The sequence below is a fragment of the Alexandromys fortis genome, unplaced genomic scaffold (assembly GCF_014885135.2).
Source record: "Alexandromys fortis isolate MF-2015 unplaced genomic scaffold, M_Fortis_MF-2015_v1.1 scaffold_65, whole genome shotgun sequence".
Lineage (NCBI taxonomy): Eukaryota > Metazoa > Chordata > Mammalia > Rodentia > Cricetidae > Alexandromys > Alexandromys fortis.
The window spans coordinates 3917296-3935505 of NW_026067986.1; the positions used below are offsets into that span (position 1 = coordinate 3917296).

The window sequence follows — 18210 nt, forward strand, 5'->3', positions numbered from 1 at the left end:
CAGCAGTAGTCAGTTTGATATTATATCATTTAGCAGCAGAATAGTAGGCAGTCCCTTAGGGACTGTGACCTATCTATCTATCTATCTATCTATCTATCTATCTATCTATCTATCTATCTATCTAGCCGTAGGTTCCTAGCCCAATAATGGTTATAAAGTATGACTTTCATCTTGTGGAACAGGATTTAAATTTGAGCAAAAAGTTATTGGTTACTCCCATGGTGTCCCTGCCACTATTGCACCGGTGGGCCTGTCTTTCCGGACCCATCATCTCTATAGCTTTCAGGGGTCATAGCTGGGTGCAGTTGATAATGACTTTCTCCTCTGAGAGTTTGTAGAGCATCTTGCAGCGTTATTAGAGACAGCCAGCAGGGACGAAGCTTCCAGGTATGTGTCAGCTTGATCTCACCACGTTCTGTGACTCAATAGCGTGGCCTCTTCAACAGTAGGACATTTTTAAAAATTTCTTTTAAGTTCTTCTGTCATGTTTTACATCCCCTCTCCCCAGTTTCTCCGTCTCGCCTCCCCTCTCCCACGGATCCACACCTGCTCTGCCTCCCCTCAGGAAAGAGGAGACCCCCAGGGACATCAACCAGACGCCACATAAGATGCTACAATAAGACCAGATACACACGATCCCATCAAGGCTGGGCGAGGCAGCCTAGGAGGAGGAAAAGGGTCCCATAAGTAGACAGAGGAGTCAGAGACAACCATGCTTCTACTGTTAGGAATCCCACAAGAACACCAAGCTACTCAACTATAACATATATGCAGAAGGACCTAGGTTAGATCCTACAGGCTCCCCAATCTCTGCAGTGAGTCCCTGTCAGTTGATTCTGTGGGCCATGGTCTTGTGATGTCCCTGACCCCCTAGCTCCTCCTGTCCTTCCTCCCCCTCCTCCACAGGATTCCCCACCCTTTGCCTAATGTTTGGCTGTGGGACTCTACATCTGCTCCCATGAGTTGATGCTGAAGTCGCTCTGATCTCTTTGATGAGGGTTCTGCTAGGCTCTGGTCCCAGAACACTCCGCAGGCGGTACAAATTGTAGGTCAAAGGTTTTGTCACTGGGGTTATATTCCAAATCCTACACTTGAGGTCTTGCCTGTTACAGAAGATGGCCAGTTCAGACTCTGTGTCTCCCATTGCCAGGAGGCTTTGATAGGGTTACTCTCGTAGATTCCATGGAGTTTTTCATTGCGCTAACTTTCCACGTTGCTCCCCAGATGTCGCCCAATTCCAGTCGTTTCTCCCAGTATTTTCTGCCTCTCAGCAGTAGGATCTTCTTGTCAAATGGAGCCTTGTATTTGCTTAATAAATCACACCAGCACTTGGGAAGCAGAGGCAGGTGAATCTGTGAGCTGAAGGCTATCCTGGTCTACAGAGTGAGTTCCAGGACAGCCAGGGCTGTTAGAGAACCCTGTCTCAAAAAAACACCAAAACCAAAAATCCCCAAAAACCTAAACAAAAGCAAAAACAAGCAAGAAAACAAACAAAGTCACACCCTTGAACTAGATCTGCATCCTCCAAAGAAGAAATGTATTTTCAATACTGTCAGGCTTGAATCATCGATAGCAATGATCACCTTTGAAAGGTATTCCTAAGCTTAGAGAAAGTCCGGTCTCTTTCAACGTTCTGGTTTCTTATTTCTTTACATTAGAATGGGAAAAAAAATATTTAAGTAGTGAAGGGTTTCGTGTTCTTGAGAGGTACATATGACTTCCAGAAATAGAAGCCCTGTTTATACTTAGTAGAAATGCTACCTTTAAACGCAGAAAGTGGTCCTGCCCTGGGCCTGCTCTTCCAGGGTCATTTCTGACCTGGAACCCCTCCACACAGGGACGAGATATGTACACCAAACAGCCTTTCTCCTTGTGGCTCATGCTCTTACGCTCAGATCATGATTCCGGAAACCAAATCTCCAGATTGCCCATTAATTTTCTTTTGGAGAGTGTTCATGTAGCCCCCTTACGATCCTCATCTTCCTGCCTCCTCATGGCTGGGTTTACAAGTTTGCAGCACCATGCCCAGCTCCTGTGCCCCAAGCTCTTTCCAGGGCCGGCGTGGGCCTCTTACATGTCTTTATTGTAAGAGCAGTGCACACGAACCTACAGTGAACTATGGCAAAGTGTGGCTCTGTGGTGGAGCTCGGACATTTCGCACAAGGTCCTTGGGATGTTAGATAGAATTAGGTTGGTAAGGGAGAGAAGGTACCACGGCAGTGGACCCATGGCGTGCTTTTGTGTGTTCTCACAATCTCGGGCTAACTTTGAAGACTCTGAGAATCTTAACTCCATAGGACGTCATCTCAATGGTCCGTCAAGGAAAGCATAAAAAATACTTCATTTCGTGGTCTCATAACTGTTTTTGGTTTTAATATTTAGACTTTAGTACTTAGTTTCATTGGTATTTTTCTTGGGTCCTCTAGATGTCAGAGTTCAGTAGACTTGGTGATGTCTCAGATACATACTGTTGAGACCTTTAATGAGGAGGGCTTTACATACCAAATGTATGAAGGCACAAATGGGATCTGATGGAGTTTGAAGCGGAGAAAAAGAAATTAGGGCTCTGTTTCCTGATCTCAGTGTAGTGATCAACAGACTTCCTAGTTTTAGTAGATAAAGTGAAAGTCTGCTTGGAAACCTCTCACTTTAAATTTGCTGCTAACTTCAATGGGTGGAACCCTAAGCCTGAGATTTTCTTCAGGAGTGTAATCCTAAAATTAATATGTCGCTCTTATGATAGGTTGTTTCGTAGGAGCTTACGCAGTGATGTATGGTGATGGTTATTCAACACAGGGTTGCTAAGCCTTGAAAGACTGGGCACTTCTGTGACCAGGAGAAGTGAATGTCTCTTTTCTTGAAGACTACTTTATTGAGGGTAATTCATAGGCAAAAATGCACGTATTTAATATATACAATATGGTGGGAGTGAACACGGCTTCTATCTTGGCACTAGCGTCATGGATGTCTACAACTCTTCTTTGAAGGAACTCAAGGGTTTCTTTGTGATGGTGTGGGGTGATGCCGGTCTTGTTGGCTGCAGAGATGTGTTTGCATGCGAACTCATTGAAAACTGGTTCCGTGTGGCCTTTCTCTTTAGTGACACCTTTGGTAATTCTCAGTATTTTACTTCAACTCATTGCAAACGTGGATTTTTGTACTCTGACTTGTATGCAAAGCTAATGATTTTTTTCTCCAAATATAGAAATGTGAATGATATTTATAGACCAAATAGCTTAAGCAAAAATTCAGATAAATATTTGTATTATAAGTATGGCTGCATGAAATGGCTTTAATTTTCAGTGTTTCCTTTTCCCTTTCATTTCCTTCCAGAGTTCTATATGAATGTAAACGACTATTGGATTTCAAATGCTCGGAATATAAATCTGACTACGCTCTCCGTAGCTGGAGGATTCCGGGATTACCAAGTTCGTTCAGGACTGACTTTTCTGCCAAAATTAAGCCATCAGACCAGTGCCCTATCTGTCGTGGTAACTATCTTAAAGGTTCTATATAGTACTATAGTAGACACAGAGGAACATCAGAAGGGAAATGGTGTATCCATGCTTGTAAATGGGGGCCAGGTGGGTGGAGCAAGTGTGCACGCAAGCGCACATGAGCGGATGTATGAGGAAATCCGAATGAAGACGGAGGTGCTGAAAAGCAGACGCGTGGATGTTTCTGCCGAAGAAAGAAAAAAGGACGTGAGAAACCTTGAAAATCGATGAAAGTAATAGGCTCCAAAGTCAGACCCTATCCATTAATCAGAGGTGGAACCGTAAGAATGCGTGGACTAAACTCAAGGGGCTCTAGTTACTCTAGCGTGATGTAACTGTATTGCTAGTAGAATGGCCGACATATCCCATTTCCTAATGCTACCTTTGAACAAAGACTTACCAACTGCCAGATAAAATAACGCTCTTTGACAGTTGACGAACAAACAGAACCCCGATTAACTTGCCGATTATTAATTACCCTTCCCTGCCAGGCCATTGAGTGTTTGATCTTTAATTAGGATACTTAGACTTTGGAAAGTGAACTCAAATTTCTCTTAGAATCTCTTATACATTTAACCATGACGTCAGCGGTTAAGATCTCCACTGCAGAGGCACGCACAGCCTCTCTAGAGGGGCCGCCTGTCCCCCGTGCTTCGGGGCGATGGTGGGAGGAAGTCCACGCCTCTGAGTTGTTCTGTGTAACCTCCCTGCTATTGCCTTGCCGTTCGGCCACTAGTGAACTGCTAACTGAATCCTTCGTTGCCTTATCCAGAGGAGGAATTAGGATGCAGGTCTATCCTTACCATTTTCTTCTAACTGGAAGCATTAGGATACAGCCAGGATAGTTGTTGATTGATTGATATGTTAATCAATCGTTCTCTCAGACCTCATCATTAGTGGCGGGAATCTTGGTTTTGGTGTCCGAGTATTTCAGACAGATGTTTGCCGGGACGCCTCAGGATACCCAGTGTCGCTCCTCGGTAAACACACGGGATGAAGTCTTACGAAGTCAGACGTAACTTCCTCGCCATCGTTGGCCCGCAGCGTGGCGTCAACACCCTGCACGCTGATGCTTGTCTGTGGAAGAACATTGCTCATTTGATCCCGCACGCGTCCGCTGACGTATGAGTGTGTGTCCTTGTCTGCTCTAATCCCTTTGACAATGCGTGGCTGTCGCTGTTTCTGTCTCTGATGAAGAGATTTCACTAACAGAATTTCCCCACGGTTGTCTGTTTGTAGAACTTTTATTTTTTTAACTCTCTTTGTAATTTCTCACGTTTATATGTCTGATATTATAGTCAGTTAAGCAGTGACAGTTTCTCAGTGCTTGTCACAGGAGTGATTAAGTTACTTTATAGTCATGGGGACTGGGAAAATGATAAGAAGTTAAGACCGTGATTGTGTTTAATTGCTATAATATATCCCCTTGTAGATAATAGTATCATAAATACAAATGACCTTTTGCTGTGTAGAACAGTGTGTGGTTTCTGATGCAGGGACCTAGGCTGATGCCAGATACCCCATCTGCAATGCTTTACTTCCCAGATCACGTTAATCATCACTGGATCAAACAGAGAGAGGAATCAGCTCAGGGAAGGGCACCGGGCTGAAAAGGGCACCCATTGCTTCCCTTGCCCATGACTCCTCTCACCCGTGGCCTCTCTCACCCGTGGCCTCTCTCATCCGTAGCCTCTCCCACCCGTGGCTCCTCTCGCCCGTGGCTTCTCCAGCCCTTGGCTTCTCCTGCCCATGGCTTCTGCTCACCGTGAGGAAATGCTATTATGTCTTGAAGAGAGGCTGAGGGATTGAGCCATGTTGTTTGCTGTAGAGCAGAATGAATGCCTTTTAGTGCACAATGAGCAACCACCCTTATAAAATGTCTGCATTTTTTATTAACTTCATTCTTTAACCGTTGCAAAAGTGAATATACTGATTCCTCTCACCTCTTGTCGCCCTCCCACTCCTACCGACCTCCTTCTTCCCCACAAATTTCTACGCCATATTCATGCCTTGTGTGTGGCTTGTGCCCCACAAGGGCTGTCTGTGTGACCACAAGTATAAGTCTATCCACTGGAGCCCAGTGGTCCTCCTGTAGGCACACAATGGAATGCCTTGTCCAGAATCTGTCGGTAGTCAGTGACTAAGCAGTAGGGCTGGGGTCCCAGCAGCTTCTCCTCCATCCATAGCTGACTGTCGGCAGGGCTGGCCTTGTTAGAAGCCACAGCTGGTGTGAGTTCACGCTTGCACCGGCTGTGTCCTGCTTAGAAGGTGGCTTTTCACAGGTGTTCCCCCTGAGTGGGGCTTCTATGTTCTTTCTGCCCTTCTTTTGCAGTGTTCTCTGGGCCTGAGAGGGAGGAGCGGGTAGTATTTGTGGTGCCTTTACCAAGCCAAACAAAATTGTAGGAGGAGGCCGCTTAGCCCCAAAATAATCACATAGAAACTGTATTAATTAAATCACTGCTTGGCTCATTAGCTCTACTTATTGGCTAACTCTTACACCTTAATTTAACCCATCTCCATTAATCTGTGTATCACCATGTTGCAGTGGCTTATCGGGTAAAATTCTGTCCAGCTCTGGCAGTGCTACATGGCTTCTCTCTGAATCGCCTTCTTTCTCCCAGCATTTAGTTTAGTTTTCCCCACCTACCTCAATTCTACCCTATCAGGCCAAGCCAGTTTTCTTTATTCGTTAATGGTAATCACAGCATACAGAGGGGAATTCCACATCAGAAGATAAAGCACATTTATTTACTTGATAATGGTAAATGCTACCTATCAGTGGTTGAGCTATTCTTCTGCTCAGTGGCTAGTAAAATCTTAGAACCATAGAGGACTCTGGTGTCAGATTTTTTTTTTAGTGATTTATCAGCAGTAGTTCCTAAATATATAAAGTGCCTATAAACTCATCAATAAGAGGGGTGCAGATGAACAGGAGTTATAGAGTGTGGAAATGATCAATCTCTATTATGCAAATGTGGAAATGTCCTAATCGAACTCCTTACTTTGTGTAGTTAATACATATAATAAATTATACATATAGTTAATACATATGATAACTACATGCTAATACATATTTCTCAGCACACCCCTGTTGATCAAGCCACATCTCAGAGCCCCCCAAGTAGCAGTTCAGTCAAAACTAAAATCCTGAACTATCTATTGGAACATCTACATTCATATAAAAGTAAAAATTTTACTTAATAACTTTCTTTAATAAGATTCTTTATTAAAGGAATATTAAGCTCAACTTTTTAATTGTGCGTTGAAAATGTTAGATATTAAAACCTCAGCATAGGCTCTTCGGATATATTAATTTTTAAAGGGTAATATAAGTCTGAGAACCAGAAATAACATATATGGGGTTATGTTATGCATGGAATAATATATTAGGATCACCTTTTATAAAAATGGATCATTTTAATTAAAGACATATACAGCATAGTGAAATTTTTAACACGTGTTTCTAAATATCAGCGTATGAGAGATCCAGCAAATCGTCATGTACTTGACTTTTTTTCTTTTCCTTTCAGAGCTCAGCAGTGCCTAAGACCTGGGTCTCAACAGACCATCTCTCCATCGTGTGGTACGTTATAACTTACGCTGCTGATTTGTCTTATCACCATAATTAAGTCTGAGTGAAAGATTAATAGAGGTTCGAGCTCAACGCTCAGCTCTTGCTTGTTGGACCTTACAATCCGTAACATCGTCTTCTGAAGCACAAGTAACGTCACTCCGAATGATGCCAACATCAAATACTAAACTTTAGGGCTTGTCTTAGGTAGGCAGAGTCAGATGTGCCCCCAGAGGACGTTCAGAGCTCCCAGCCAATTAATGCTCTCCGATAGAGTTAGATTTGTGATGGCTGCTGTGGGGAGCGATGGAAACCAACCAGAAATCAGATCTCTACCTAATAACAGTAGAAACGTAAGAGTCAAGGAAAGCAAAGACTCCAGTCTCTAGCTCCTTGTGCTCTGGCTGTCAGATTCTCTTTTGTCCTTCCTCTGTCTGGACAAGCCACAGTCTTCAAGGTCCACGCAGGGCAGGCGCGTAGGGTGGCACAGGCTTCACATGTGCCTGGAGCTGGAAGTCACGTGGGCAGCAGAAGGCCATTTGGCTGCCAGACATCTAGAAAGATTTTGTTTGCTTTGCTTCTATAGGTTAGCCTTGATATATACACTTAGTAGGAATGACTTGTGTGCCTTCTTAGTGCACATTATTATTATTAAAGCAATAGAACGTGCTCCATTAGCTGATAGAATTGTGTGTATTTTCATCAAAACTGGCGGTTGGTGGCTTCTGGGGGAGGGAGAGTCGCTTGTCTTTGGTGGTATGGTGACCAGTAGAATCCCCCGTTCCCTTAGGGTTCACCCGTCCTAATGCATAAGTGGGTGGGACTGATTATTGGGTTTAGGGAGTTAAAAAAATGAATGAAATTTAAGAAGAGGACATGAAGTTGAGACGGAGAGATGATGTGGGGGTTGTGGGGAGAGCTGGGGAGGAAACAAGGTTTAGATGTGGCCAAGGTATAAAATTCTCACAAAAGAGAGTACGATAATTTCTTTTTTTTTTTTTAAGATTTATTTATTTATTATTTATTTATACAGTATCCTGCCTGTAGGCCAGAAGAAGGCACCAGACCTCATTACAGGTGGTTGTGAGCCACCGTGTGGTTGCTGGGAATTGAACTCAAGACCTTTGGAAGAGCAGGCAATGCTCTTAACCACTGAGCCATCTCTCCAGCCCCGAGTACGATAATTTCTAACATAGATTTTTGTCTTCTGTCGTGTTGCCGCCTAGATAACAGTTTCACACTGAGAAAGGCCAGCGTTTTACGAACATTGTATCCGTAACACTTCCTTTCCGCTCTAGGTGTAAGCAGTTACAGTTGACCACAATCCGAGCCTTCTTGGATCTCATCGACGCCGATACCAAGCAAGTAGGTGTTTTTAAATTGAAAGCTTGTTTTAGTGAAGCGAACGCTTTGGTTAGCGCTCACAGATTCCATACTAACAGAATCCTTGTATCAGGCGAATTAGTTCTGAAATGGAAATGTCTTTATTTCTTCTGATGTAATGCATAGACCATTCATTCAGGAAGCGGTGAAAATAAAGGCCAGAACGGCTGACTCTTCTCTCAGCACCTTCTCTGCACAGGTCTGAAGTTGGATGCCTCTCTCTCTCCAGCTCTCATTTTTAATTTAAGAGAAATATTTATGACAGACTAATGGGTTTTCTTCGTAACATATGAGAGCATCATAATCTATCCTATTAGGTACTCTTGAATGCCTTTTAAAAGTTATCTTCGGCGTATTGGTAAGACCAGAATGCATGCCGTCCTCAGTAACTCACTCACCAGAGTCAGTTGTATACTGGCCCGGGTCGAGCCATTTCTGTCCTGAGATCTCCGTTCCACTGTGGTTTCAGAGATCAGCTGTGTACTGACCCGGGTCAAGCCATTTCTGTCCTGAGATCTCTGTTCCACCGAGGTTTCCAACTTACCAGTTAGCAGAGCCTGGGAATCACTTGCCGTATCCTGTACAGGACATCATGGGTTTTTTTTTGTTTGTTTGTTTGGTTTTTTTTTTTTTTTTTTTTTTTTTTTTTTTTGGTTTTTCGAGACAAGGTTTCTCTATGGTTTTGGAGCCTGTCCTGGAACTAGCTCTGTAGACCAGGCTGGTCTCGAACTCACAGAGATTCGCCTGCCTCCGCCTCCCGAGTGAGTGCTGGGATTAAAGGCGTGCGCCACCACTGCCCGGCCATCATGCTGTTTTTTTCTTCGCTTTCTTGACTGCTAGATGACCTGTCCTGGGGCGGCTTCAGCGTGATTAAGGGCCTTGTGTTCAGCAGCTTCAATTTCTGCTGTGAGCTGGGAAGAAGCTGGGGTTTCTCATCTTCAACTGCCTTCCCCTGGGTCATTTTACAGTAAATATCTGTTCTGTGGGAATGGTTTTGAGAGCCATGGCTCTGGCTTCATCCCCCTTCTGGAGAAAACATGAGCTTTTGAGGTCGGTTTGATTGTGACAGAGCATTATAGCCCCAACTCTTAATAACTGTGTGACTTTAGAGAAATGTCTATTTTTCTGTGGCTTAGTTTCTTACGAAAAGGCAGATACATACTATCGGAGTTTTTGTGAGGATGAGCGTTGATACCATGTTGTTTTAGGACAGTGCCTGGTCCAGAGAGAGTAAAATGCTGACTCTTTTATTACTTGAAGTAATGCTTCATCAAATCATCATACCATAGACGATGCAGACTATGCTTATGTTCTTTCTAGATAACTCAGAAACCTAAGAAGAAGTTGTTGGTGTTGAATCACCACTTCATAAGACACCCAGCGAAGCAGTTTGAGGAAAACCCATCCATAATTTCTGACTTCCCAGGTTTGTGGTGGTGACCTTTAACGTGGATCTTTTCGCTGGTGTTTCTGATCAGTGTGCTATTGTGAACAGCTGTTAGTATTTGAGAAACCGGGATGCTTCAAGTATTCTGGTCCTATTTACCGATTTTTCTCTATCGTGGTCCTAGCAAGTTCTTGGTTTGAAAGGGAAACATAGAAAAGCAAATTGTTAAGACACTGATCAAAGTTTGCACTGGAAATAAGTTGATAAATAAAGGTTTTAGAGTTGTGTGCCCTTGTTTTCCGGATAGTCACCGAAAGCAAGAGATGTGTTATTTATAACGTCTTTGTTTCTCGGTATCGTTTACTCCCCAGCCTCCTGAGTTACCAGCACTTCGTTTGCTTGGCAATTGTGCTCATGTTCTGCTCATTCCGGCGGTTTCCTTGGGGAAAGCGATCCTCATTTCCTTCTGTTGAGAGGTCAAAGTCAAAGACTCTGATAGGAATTGCTTGTTCGTGTTCAGCACAAAGAACATGTTTCTGGATCTCATCTTTTAAAGTAGCCGATATTCAGGGAACCACGTGTTTGTTATTGCTAATGAGTATTTATCAGAATTCAAAATAGGACAACAATTTTAATATGGAAGTAATTGCATATGCAATAACTGCCTTTCCTCTCCATTTAGGGTCATCCAAGTGGATTTCAGTGAAAATGGCCAAATGGTCCCACGTGGCTCAGAATGTAGGTATTCTGTCGTTGTTTCTGTCCAGACTGATTCTTAGATCTACCTTTAAAAGTTAAGATTTTTTTAAATTAGTTTCCCACGATTTACTAAGAATACCTTAATAATACCAAATCTGTTCAAGTTCCCTATTTTATCATAAATTTGGACCCCTTTTTCTTTGTTTTTCAATTTATTTGCTAAGCACCCAATGAGGCGATAGATCACTGTTTGAGATGTTTGATATTCCTCTTCAATATAAATTTCCCACTCCTTTATTTTCTTTGGAATTTATTAATAAAGTTTCTGTCACTTTTTATGATGGGATTTCATACTGGTTTGGTTTTGCTGACTGCATTTCCGTTGTCATTCAGTATGTTCCTCCCAGCCCTTCATAAGATTTAGTAATTGGATCTATATGCTTGATATAGTCCTTTTTTTTTTATTATTAGAACTGTTTTGCTATTCCTGGGCTCGCTTCTGGAGATCTGAGCAGTTGGTAGGGGATGTCTGAATTAATTACCGTAGGAGGATACAAAGACGACGATACCCTGTTTCTCTTCAGTTTATTGATCAGGATACTGATCAGAGAAGTTTCCCTTTACTAAAGTTGTCGAAAGACAAACCCCACAGGAAAGAGCGATCGGTGCCTGACTTCTGGCTTCTACCTCGTGTGCGCTGGCTGTTAGACTAGCGGTCTCCCTGGTAGCATTCCTCGTGGGTGACGGTCGCTAGCACACGTATGTAAATAGACTTGCACTCGTTGTTTATTGATTCTAAGGTTGTTCTTTGCCTGACCAGCTGAAGCCATTTCAGGTGTGGCTCTTTATCTTTCAGTACAGCCACTTAGAGGTGCTTTCTGTTAGTGCCCTCGTTCCCCGGTGTGGCAGAATGTTTCAGCTCAGTTTTTGCCTCTCCCTTTCTGGGGCTTGAATTTGGTGTTTATTTAAGGAATTGTTTTATGTAGGAAACGATACCTGCAGACCCTGGCCTGGCTCCTGGTGACTAGGTTGTTACTTATGGACCTTTTCAGTAACCAGAATGATTGAGAATTCAAATATCGCAGCCATGCATGGGGGTGAACACAATACCCTTAATCCCAGGGAGGCAGAGGCAGGAGAATTACTGAAAGTCTGAGGCCAGCATGATCCATATGGCAAATCCTGGACCAGCCATTGGTATAAATATGAAACCCTGTCTCAAAAACAAGACAACAGAAACATTAAAGAAAAGATAAATTATCATCATCAACACACACACAGACACACAGACACACACAGACACACACACACAGACACACACACAGACACACACAGATACACACACAGACACACAGACACACACACAGACACACACACACAGACACACACACACACACACGAATGCATTAACCCTGGTGCTTGCCTGACAGTTCTGGACTACTGAGTTTTTACTTAACCTTTTCCCTCCTTATTCTTTACCTTCCATTCCCAACCAACTGGTTCTTAGTAATAGCAATAATATATAATTTATTCCCATTGCCATAAGTTCTTGAATGATGAAATTATTTGCTCACTATAGTTACTGTTTTCTCTCTTTTTTTTAGAACTCTGAAAAGGCTTATTTTGCATTTCCTCTTGCGAATCACAGGAAGAGCTACAGTCATGCCTACTGCCAGAGTACCATGTTGGTAAGATGCTTGGCCCCGTCTCCTTTCATTTTCCAGCTAGGAGGTGTGTTAGTTATCTTTGTGGTCACCGTGATAAAGTACCTGAGAGAGGCATCTTAATAAGGAAGAGTTTGCGTTTGCTTATGGTTTAAGTGGGTACCACCCGTCATATCAGGGAACATGGTGAGGCAGCCCATGGCAGTAGAAGGTAATGAGATCCCCCTTCCCATCTCAGCAAATTAGGAAGCAGAACTGGGAGCAGAAAGGAGGCTGGCCTGAAGCTCTCAATGCCTGCCCCACACCATCCTACCTCTTTCAGCCAGGCCTCACCTCCTAAGATTCCACAAAGTATCCAAAGACAAGCCTCTAGGGAACGGCTCATACTCCAGCCATAGCCGGAGGTCAGCATTGTATTGAGGAAAATGCTTGTCGGATTGCAGCTCACACATCTGAGTGGTTAGGGGGTTGTTTTCTGTATTCAGTGTCTGTGGGTGTGTTGGCTTAAATGAGAATAGATTCATATATTTGAATACTCAGTCCCCGGTTGGTAGAACTGTTTGGGAAGGATGAGGGGGCGTGGCCCTGTCAGAGGAGGTCTGTCATGGGGTGGACTTTGAGTTTTTAAAAACCCAAGCCATTGCCAGTCGGTGCTTTCTACCTGGGCTTGTAGATGGAGCTGCGAGCTCTTGGCTACAGCTCCAGCCTATTGTCTGCTGCCATCTTCCCCTCCGCGGCGGTCACGGGCGCTAGCTCTTGGGAACCGTGACCCCCAAATGAAATGCTGTCTTCCGTAAGTTGCTTTGGTCATGGTATTGCCACATCAGTAGCAAAGTGTAACTAAGTCAGTTGAGTATTAATTACCATAAGATAACGTGCAATTTAAATCTTTATTTCAATTTTTTTTTGTGGAACTTGTAAGCCTATATAAAAGTAGGGAGAACATATGATGATGAATTATTTTGTAAGCAGAACACAATTTTGAATAATTACCAGTTCTGCCATTCTGACTTTATTTATTCCTGGGATTATGAACTAACTTGCAGCTCTGGCCTGACCTCCTGCTTCAGAATCTCTCATTATTGTTCCAAGGAGCCAGAATCGCACAAGCATTTTGCCTGCAGGGAGGGGAGAGAAAATACTTAATTGTTATTTTCTCTTATTCTTAAAAAAAAAATCATTTTTTATTTAAACCTCATGAAATCAGAGACTGACTGCCTGACTCACTGCTTTCTCTGAGACCTTAACTTTTTGGTCCTTAGAATGAAATTTATAGACGTTGTGAAAGGATTGATTTCACCGTTGCTTTGTCTGAGATTCCGAGGCAGCTTAAATAGTTGTCTTGACTGTGTTCCCCATCATCCTGCACTCTGGTGGGATTTCAGTAGCGCCAGATTTTGGATATCATGTTTTCGTCCATAAAAGCTGGAGTAAAAATGTCAGGTGGTAGTGCTTTTTAAATAACCAAAGCTAACTGTGGCATGCTTTAAGAAAGGAAGGAAGGAAAGCAAGCAAGCAAGGCAGTACATTTTGCAGCTTCTGATTCACTGCTGACGACGATGGCTACCTTCAGTGTCCACCCAGTGCAGTTGGGTTTCCGCCTAGCCACATTCCTGGTGGTATAGGAGTTATGTCCTGGTAGTCCAATGAGAATGGGGATAATAAAGTAAAAAGCCAGCTTTTCAAATTAAAGGTGTTTGTTTTTCAACATCCTGGCTGTGGGTGTGTGTTTCTAGAAATGTCTATCTCTGGTTCATGCTTGCTTTTGTTAGGATGTAGATTACCGCGTGTAACTACGGCATGGATACTACGAGGCCAGACATTGGGGGCAGCGGTTAGGAACACTTAGATCATGGGCGGCACAGATGCTCGAGGCCGGTCTCGTGCTGTGTGGGCCAGCTGCTCTCATCCGCTCGACCCAAGTTAGTCGCCAACTCTTGGCCTACCCTCGACCTGCATGTCTTTTAAAAGCACGTCGGATGCTCCTTAGTCATAAATCACTACTTTGTTTACTGTGATCCTAACCATTGATGTTCCTTTATGTTATATATATACATATATATATATATAGGTGTGTATTTGAGATGCTTGTTTTATATCACTGTTTTCTATTATTAACCAACAGGATACAAATAGTTGGATTTTTGGCTGTATAAACAGTACATCATCTATGTGGTAAGTTTTTGGATCACTTGTTCATTTTTTCTTAACACAAACAGTGCTCAGAAATTACAGTTTCAGAAAAGGTATATGTGTGTATGTATACATGCGTGCATATATGTGCGCCCATGTACACACACACACAATATTTTTTCTCTTTGATTTTTGAGATAAGGTCCCATTCTGTAGCCTGGGATGTCCTGGAACATGCTGTGTACTCTGGCTGGCCTGGAACTGAGCGTTATTCCCCTGCATCAGCTTCCCCAGTGCTGAGATTATAGACATGAATCACGACAAAAGGCACTTTATATGCTCGTTATACGATCATTTTTGCTGCTGTATCAAATTGTAATTTTTATATTTTAAATTTTGATTATTGTGTGTATGTGTGCATGTGTTATACAGTGCATGTGTGTGCATCTATGTGCCTGTGTTTGTGCTCTGGGCGTGTGTGAATGCAGTGTGTGCTCATGCATGTGTATGCTGCGTGTATGTGTATATATGTGTGTTCATGTGCTCTGTGTGCTTGCACGTGTGTGTGTGCATGCATACATCTCTGTGTGTGTGTGCATGCGTGCATGAGTACACATGCCATGGCATATGTATAAAGTTCAGAGGACAGCTGTTAGGAGCTGGTTCCCTTTCCATCTTGGTTTAGGCTGTCAAGCTCGCCCTGTAGGTGCTTTTTCCCACTGACTCATCTCCCTGGTTTGTTTTGTTTTGATTTTTTGCTAAGGGAGCTTCATGAACTTGTATACAGACTCTACACTCATGGCAGCCATACAGTCTCTCACTTCCAGGCCTACAGATCTTTTCCTCTTGGCTCTGAAGTTTCTTTACAAATTATAATACTTGAACATTTGCCCTCTAATCATACCTTCCTATTTATTTCAAAGCCGGCAAGGGATTGATTTATCATGGAAAGCTGAACTGCTGCCAACCATCAAGGTAAATGTTAGCCTTAGAATTTTATATTTCAGTTAAAAAAGAAAAAACCAGTTGGTAGACCTTTTAGAATTGGCTCTTTAAAAAAGTCATAGGAGTCCTTTCTTTGGAACTGTGTTTGATGAGGCGTGGCAAACAATTAATTAGCTGTGTTTTGTTTATCTTTAGAGATTAAAAACTGTAGGTTGAGAACTTGCTGAACCGGTTGTAATGTTATTTACTGAAGGAGTCAGACACTTTCAAAAATTCCTTTTTTTTTTTTTTTTTGAGCAGAGGCTTAAACAGTTTTTTCTTAAACTATAAACAAGTGAGTGCATTCTATTGAGAATTCATTTGGGTGGAAGGACCTTGCAGTGGGAGGTGAGATTTCAAAGAGACACCGAATAATTTTCTAGATTGCACCACGTTGTGGTCAGGTGGCTGGGTAACTCTTGTATCTAGGTATCCAGGGTGGCAAATCACAGCCTGGATTTACCTCATCGTTGTTAGTGGTTTCCTTAGGTGACTCTAGTAAGTTAGCAAGTCTTTTTATTTTCTTCTTCTTCCTCTTTAACAAATACTAATTTGTATATTCTCAAAATAAATTGCGGGAAACACAAAATAAGCCTGTAATTTGAGGATAATGTCAATTCTAATTTCCAAGCTTGTGTTTATTATAATTTACAGTCTTGTCTGGGTTTGGTGGATTCAGTTTTCACATAAATCCACACCTTAAAATAAATCCTCTCTTCTCATGAGCTCAGACTTGAAACAGACGTCTGTCTGCTCCCAGCCCTCTCCCATTGATTCCAATTGAGTTATTTTTTTTTTTCTCAGATACTCATTTCCCTATTGAGGGAGCAGGACTAGGGACCGTCCTCCAGTCGTGTCCTCTCCATCCCTGAGACACATCCTCAGCCTTTTGCTTTTTATTTTTGAGATGGGGGAGGGGTCTCACTGAGTGTACTTGCTGACTGTCTGTCTGTCTGTCTGTCTGTCTGTCTATCTATCTATCTATCTATCTATCTATCTATATCCCACATAGGCATTGAACACATGGTTCTCCTGTCTCAGTCGCCCGAGTGGCTGGAATATTAATTTGTATAAATAATTTACCCTGTGTTAATTGCATTACTAGAGAGAAACTTTACAAGATGAATAATGTAGGAGGAATAATCTCTTTAAAAAACTTTTGTTTTTTTTTGGGGGGGGGTTGCTTTGTTCACTCTCTGTTTATTTGGAAACAGTTAACAATGGTATTTGTAAAACGAATGTATAAAGAAGCAATTTTACTCAATAGCATCTTTAAAAAAAATTTATCCTTGAGTCTTTCCAAAAGCAATGGATACTTGAAGGCCTTAAGAAACACACTCTGCCCCTGCATTTTAAATGCACCGCTCAGCTGGGTGTGGTGTGCACCTGTAACCCAGTGTCCAGCAGTGGAAAGGAGGACAAGAGCCTAGAGGTAGAGGCAGCAGAGTTGCCGAGTGAGGACTTGTCTCTGTATCATGAGAACTTTTCTCATACAGTTTAGATTTCATAAGGAAATACTGTTCCTATAATTCTACAGAGACTGAAAAGTGTGTTTACCAAAGGGTAGGCCCCTTCAGTTCTTAAGTTAGGGATCACATGTCTGGATAGCCAGAAGACAAGATGTTCCAGCCGCCTGCTTTTAACAGTGATATCTGGAGGAGCAGATTGCCGTATTCTTCAGGCTTAGGTCTTCTAAGTTTACGCTAACACTAAACACAAACCAACTTTCCCATTATGCGAACAAATTTTATATAATGTGTTCGTGACTTTTAAGGAAGCCCAGTTTTCTTTTAAGCTATAAAAATGAGGGAATAAAGCAAAGTGTGGTGGCCCATGGTATGTGTGTTACCCAGCAAGTTCAAGGCCAGCTTAGTACACGGAACCGTGTTTGCAGAAGTGACTGATAAATAAATAGCAAACTAGCGTGGGCCATCCTGAAGGCAAGGATACTTGCTTAAAGGAGAAAGCAGTGTTTGCTGAGACTTAACAAAGACCTTAAACATCCTTCTAGGTTTTTGCCCAAATACAAATGCTCTTAATGGGCTCAGGCTGCCACTGTTTGCTTAGTTTTCCCCACGTGCCCAGCCTTGTAGCCTTTGGGATCACCGTCAAGTGTGACTTTTCTCCTTGATTAGGACAACGTGACGTATTCACACCAAGCAGTAACCTTTCTCTCCACCACGGGTGTACAAATGGAGAAGCGTGCTGAAATGATTAAGTGGGACTATTTCGTAGGTTTTATGCATATTAATGTCACCAGAGCAGAAGTAACACCCTGAGATTCATCACCCTGGGGCGCCTCTGCTGACTGTATTTTAATAAATGGGCGGAGTCCTCCAGTAGATCACCACAGATTCTCAACGGGTCCTGAGTATCCGTGTTCAGGAGCCCTTAGAGCCGATTGCCACACGGAACACCTCAGTTCTTCCTGACCGATTTATCGTTCATGCGCTCTCCCCAGCGTCCGTAGCTGTAATTTACGCAGCACCTTGAACATTCTTCGGTTTCCGTGAGGACTTAGGAGTTTGTTGCTTAGTTGGCCGTCTTGTCAGGCCTTTAGAGAGACGCTCTCAGGTTTTCAGCCTCTGCGCCTGTGTCCAGATGCCCACGTCGGTGTTTCTGAGAGAGAGTGAGGAAAGCCAACTCTGTAGAAACTTCTTTTTTTTTTAAATATTTATTTATTTGTTATGTATACAATATTCTGTCTGCGTGTATGCCTGCAGGTCAGAAGAGGGCACCAGACCTCATTACAGATGGTTTTGAGCCACCATGTGGTTGCTGGGAATTGAACTCAGGATCTTTGGAAGAGTAGGCAATGCTCTTAACCTCTGAGCCATTTCTCCAGCCCCCTGTAGAAACGTCTTAATGTGCACATATTTTTATTCATTGCAA

General features: G+C 42.8%; 1 protein-coding gene across 1 annotated transcript in view; it reads left to right on the forward strand.

Moving 5' to 3' along the window:
- The window catches only part of Pgap1 (post-GPI attachment to proteins inositol deacylase 1), a 58268-nt gene that overhangs the window by 14029 nt on the left and 26029 nt on the right, over positions 1-18210 (forward strand). The window contains exons 5-12 of the mRNA XM_050159270.1: positions 3334-3491; positions 7028-7080; positions 8367-8433; positions 9772-9877; positions 10521-10576; positions 12142-12225; positions 14327-14376; positions 15258-15309. Of these exons, the coding sequence (XP_050015227.1) occupies positions 3334-3491; positions 7028-7080; positions 8367-8433; positions 9772-9877; positions 10521-10576; positions 12142-12225; positions 14327-14376; positions 15258-15309 (626 nt within the window). The remainder of the gene's footprint in view (positions 1-3333; positions 3492-7027; positions 7081-8366; positions 8434-9771; positions 9878-10520; positions 10577-12141; positions 12226-14326; positions 14377-15257; positions 15310-18210) is intronic.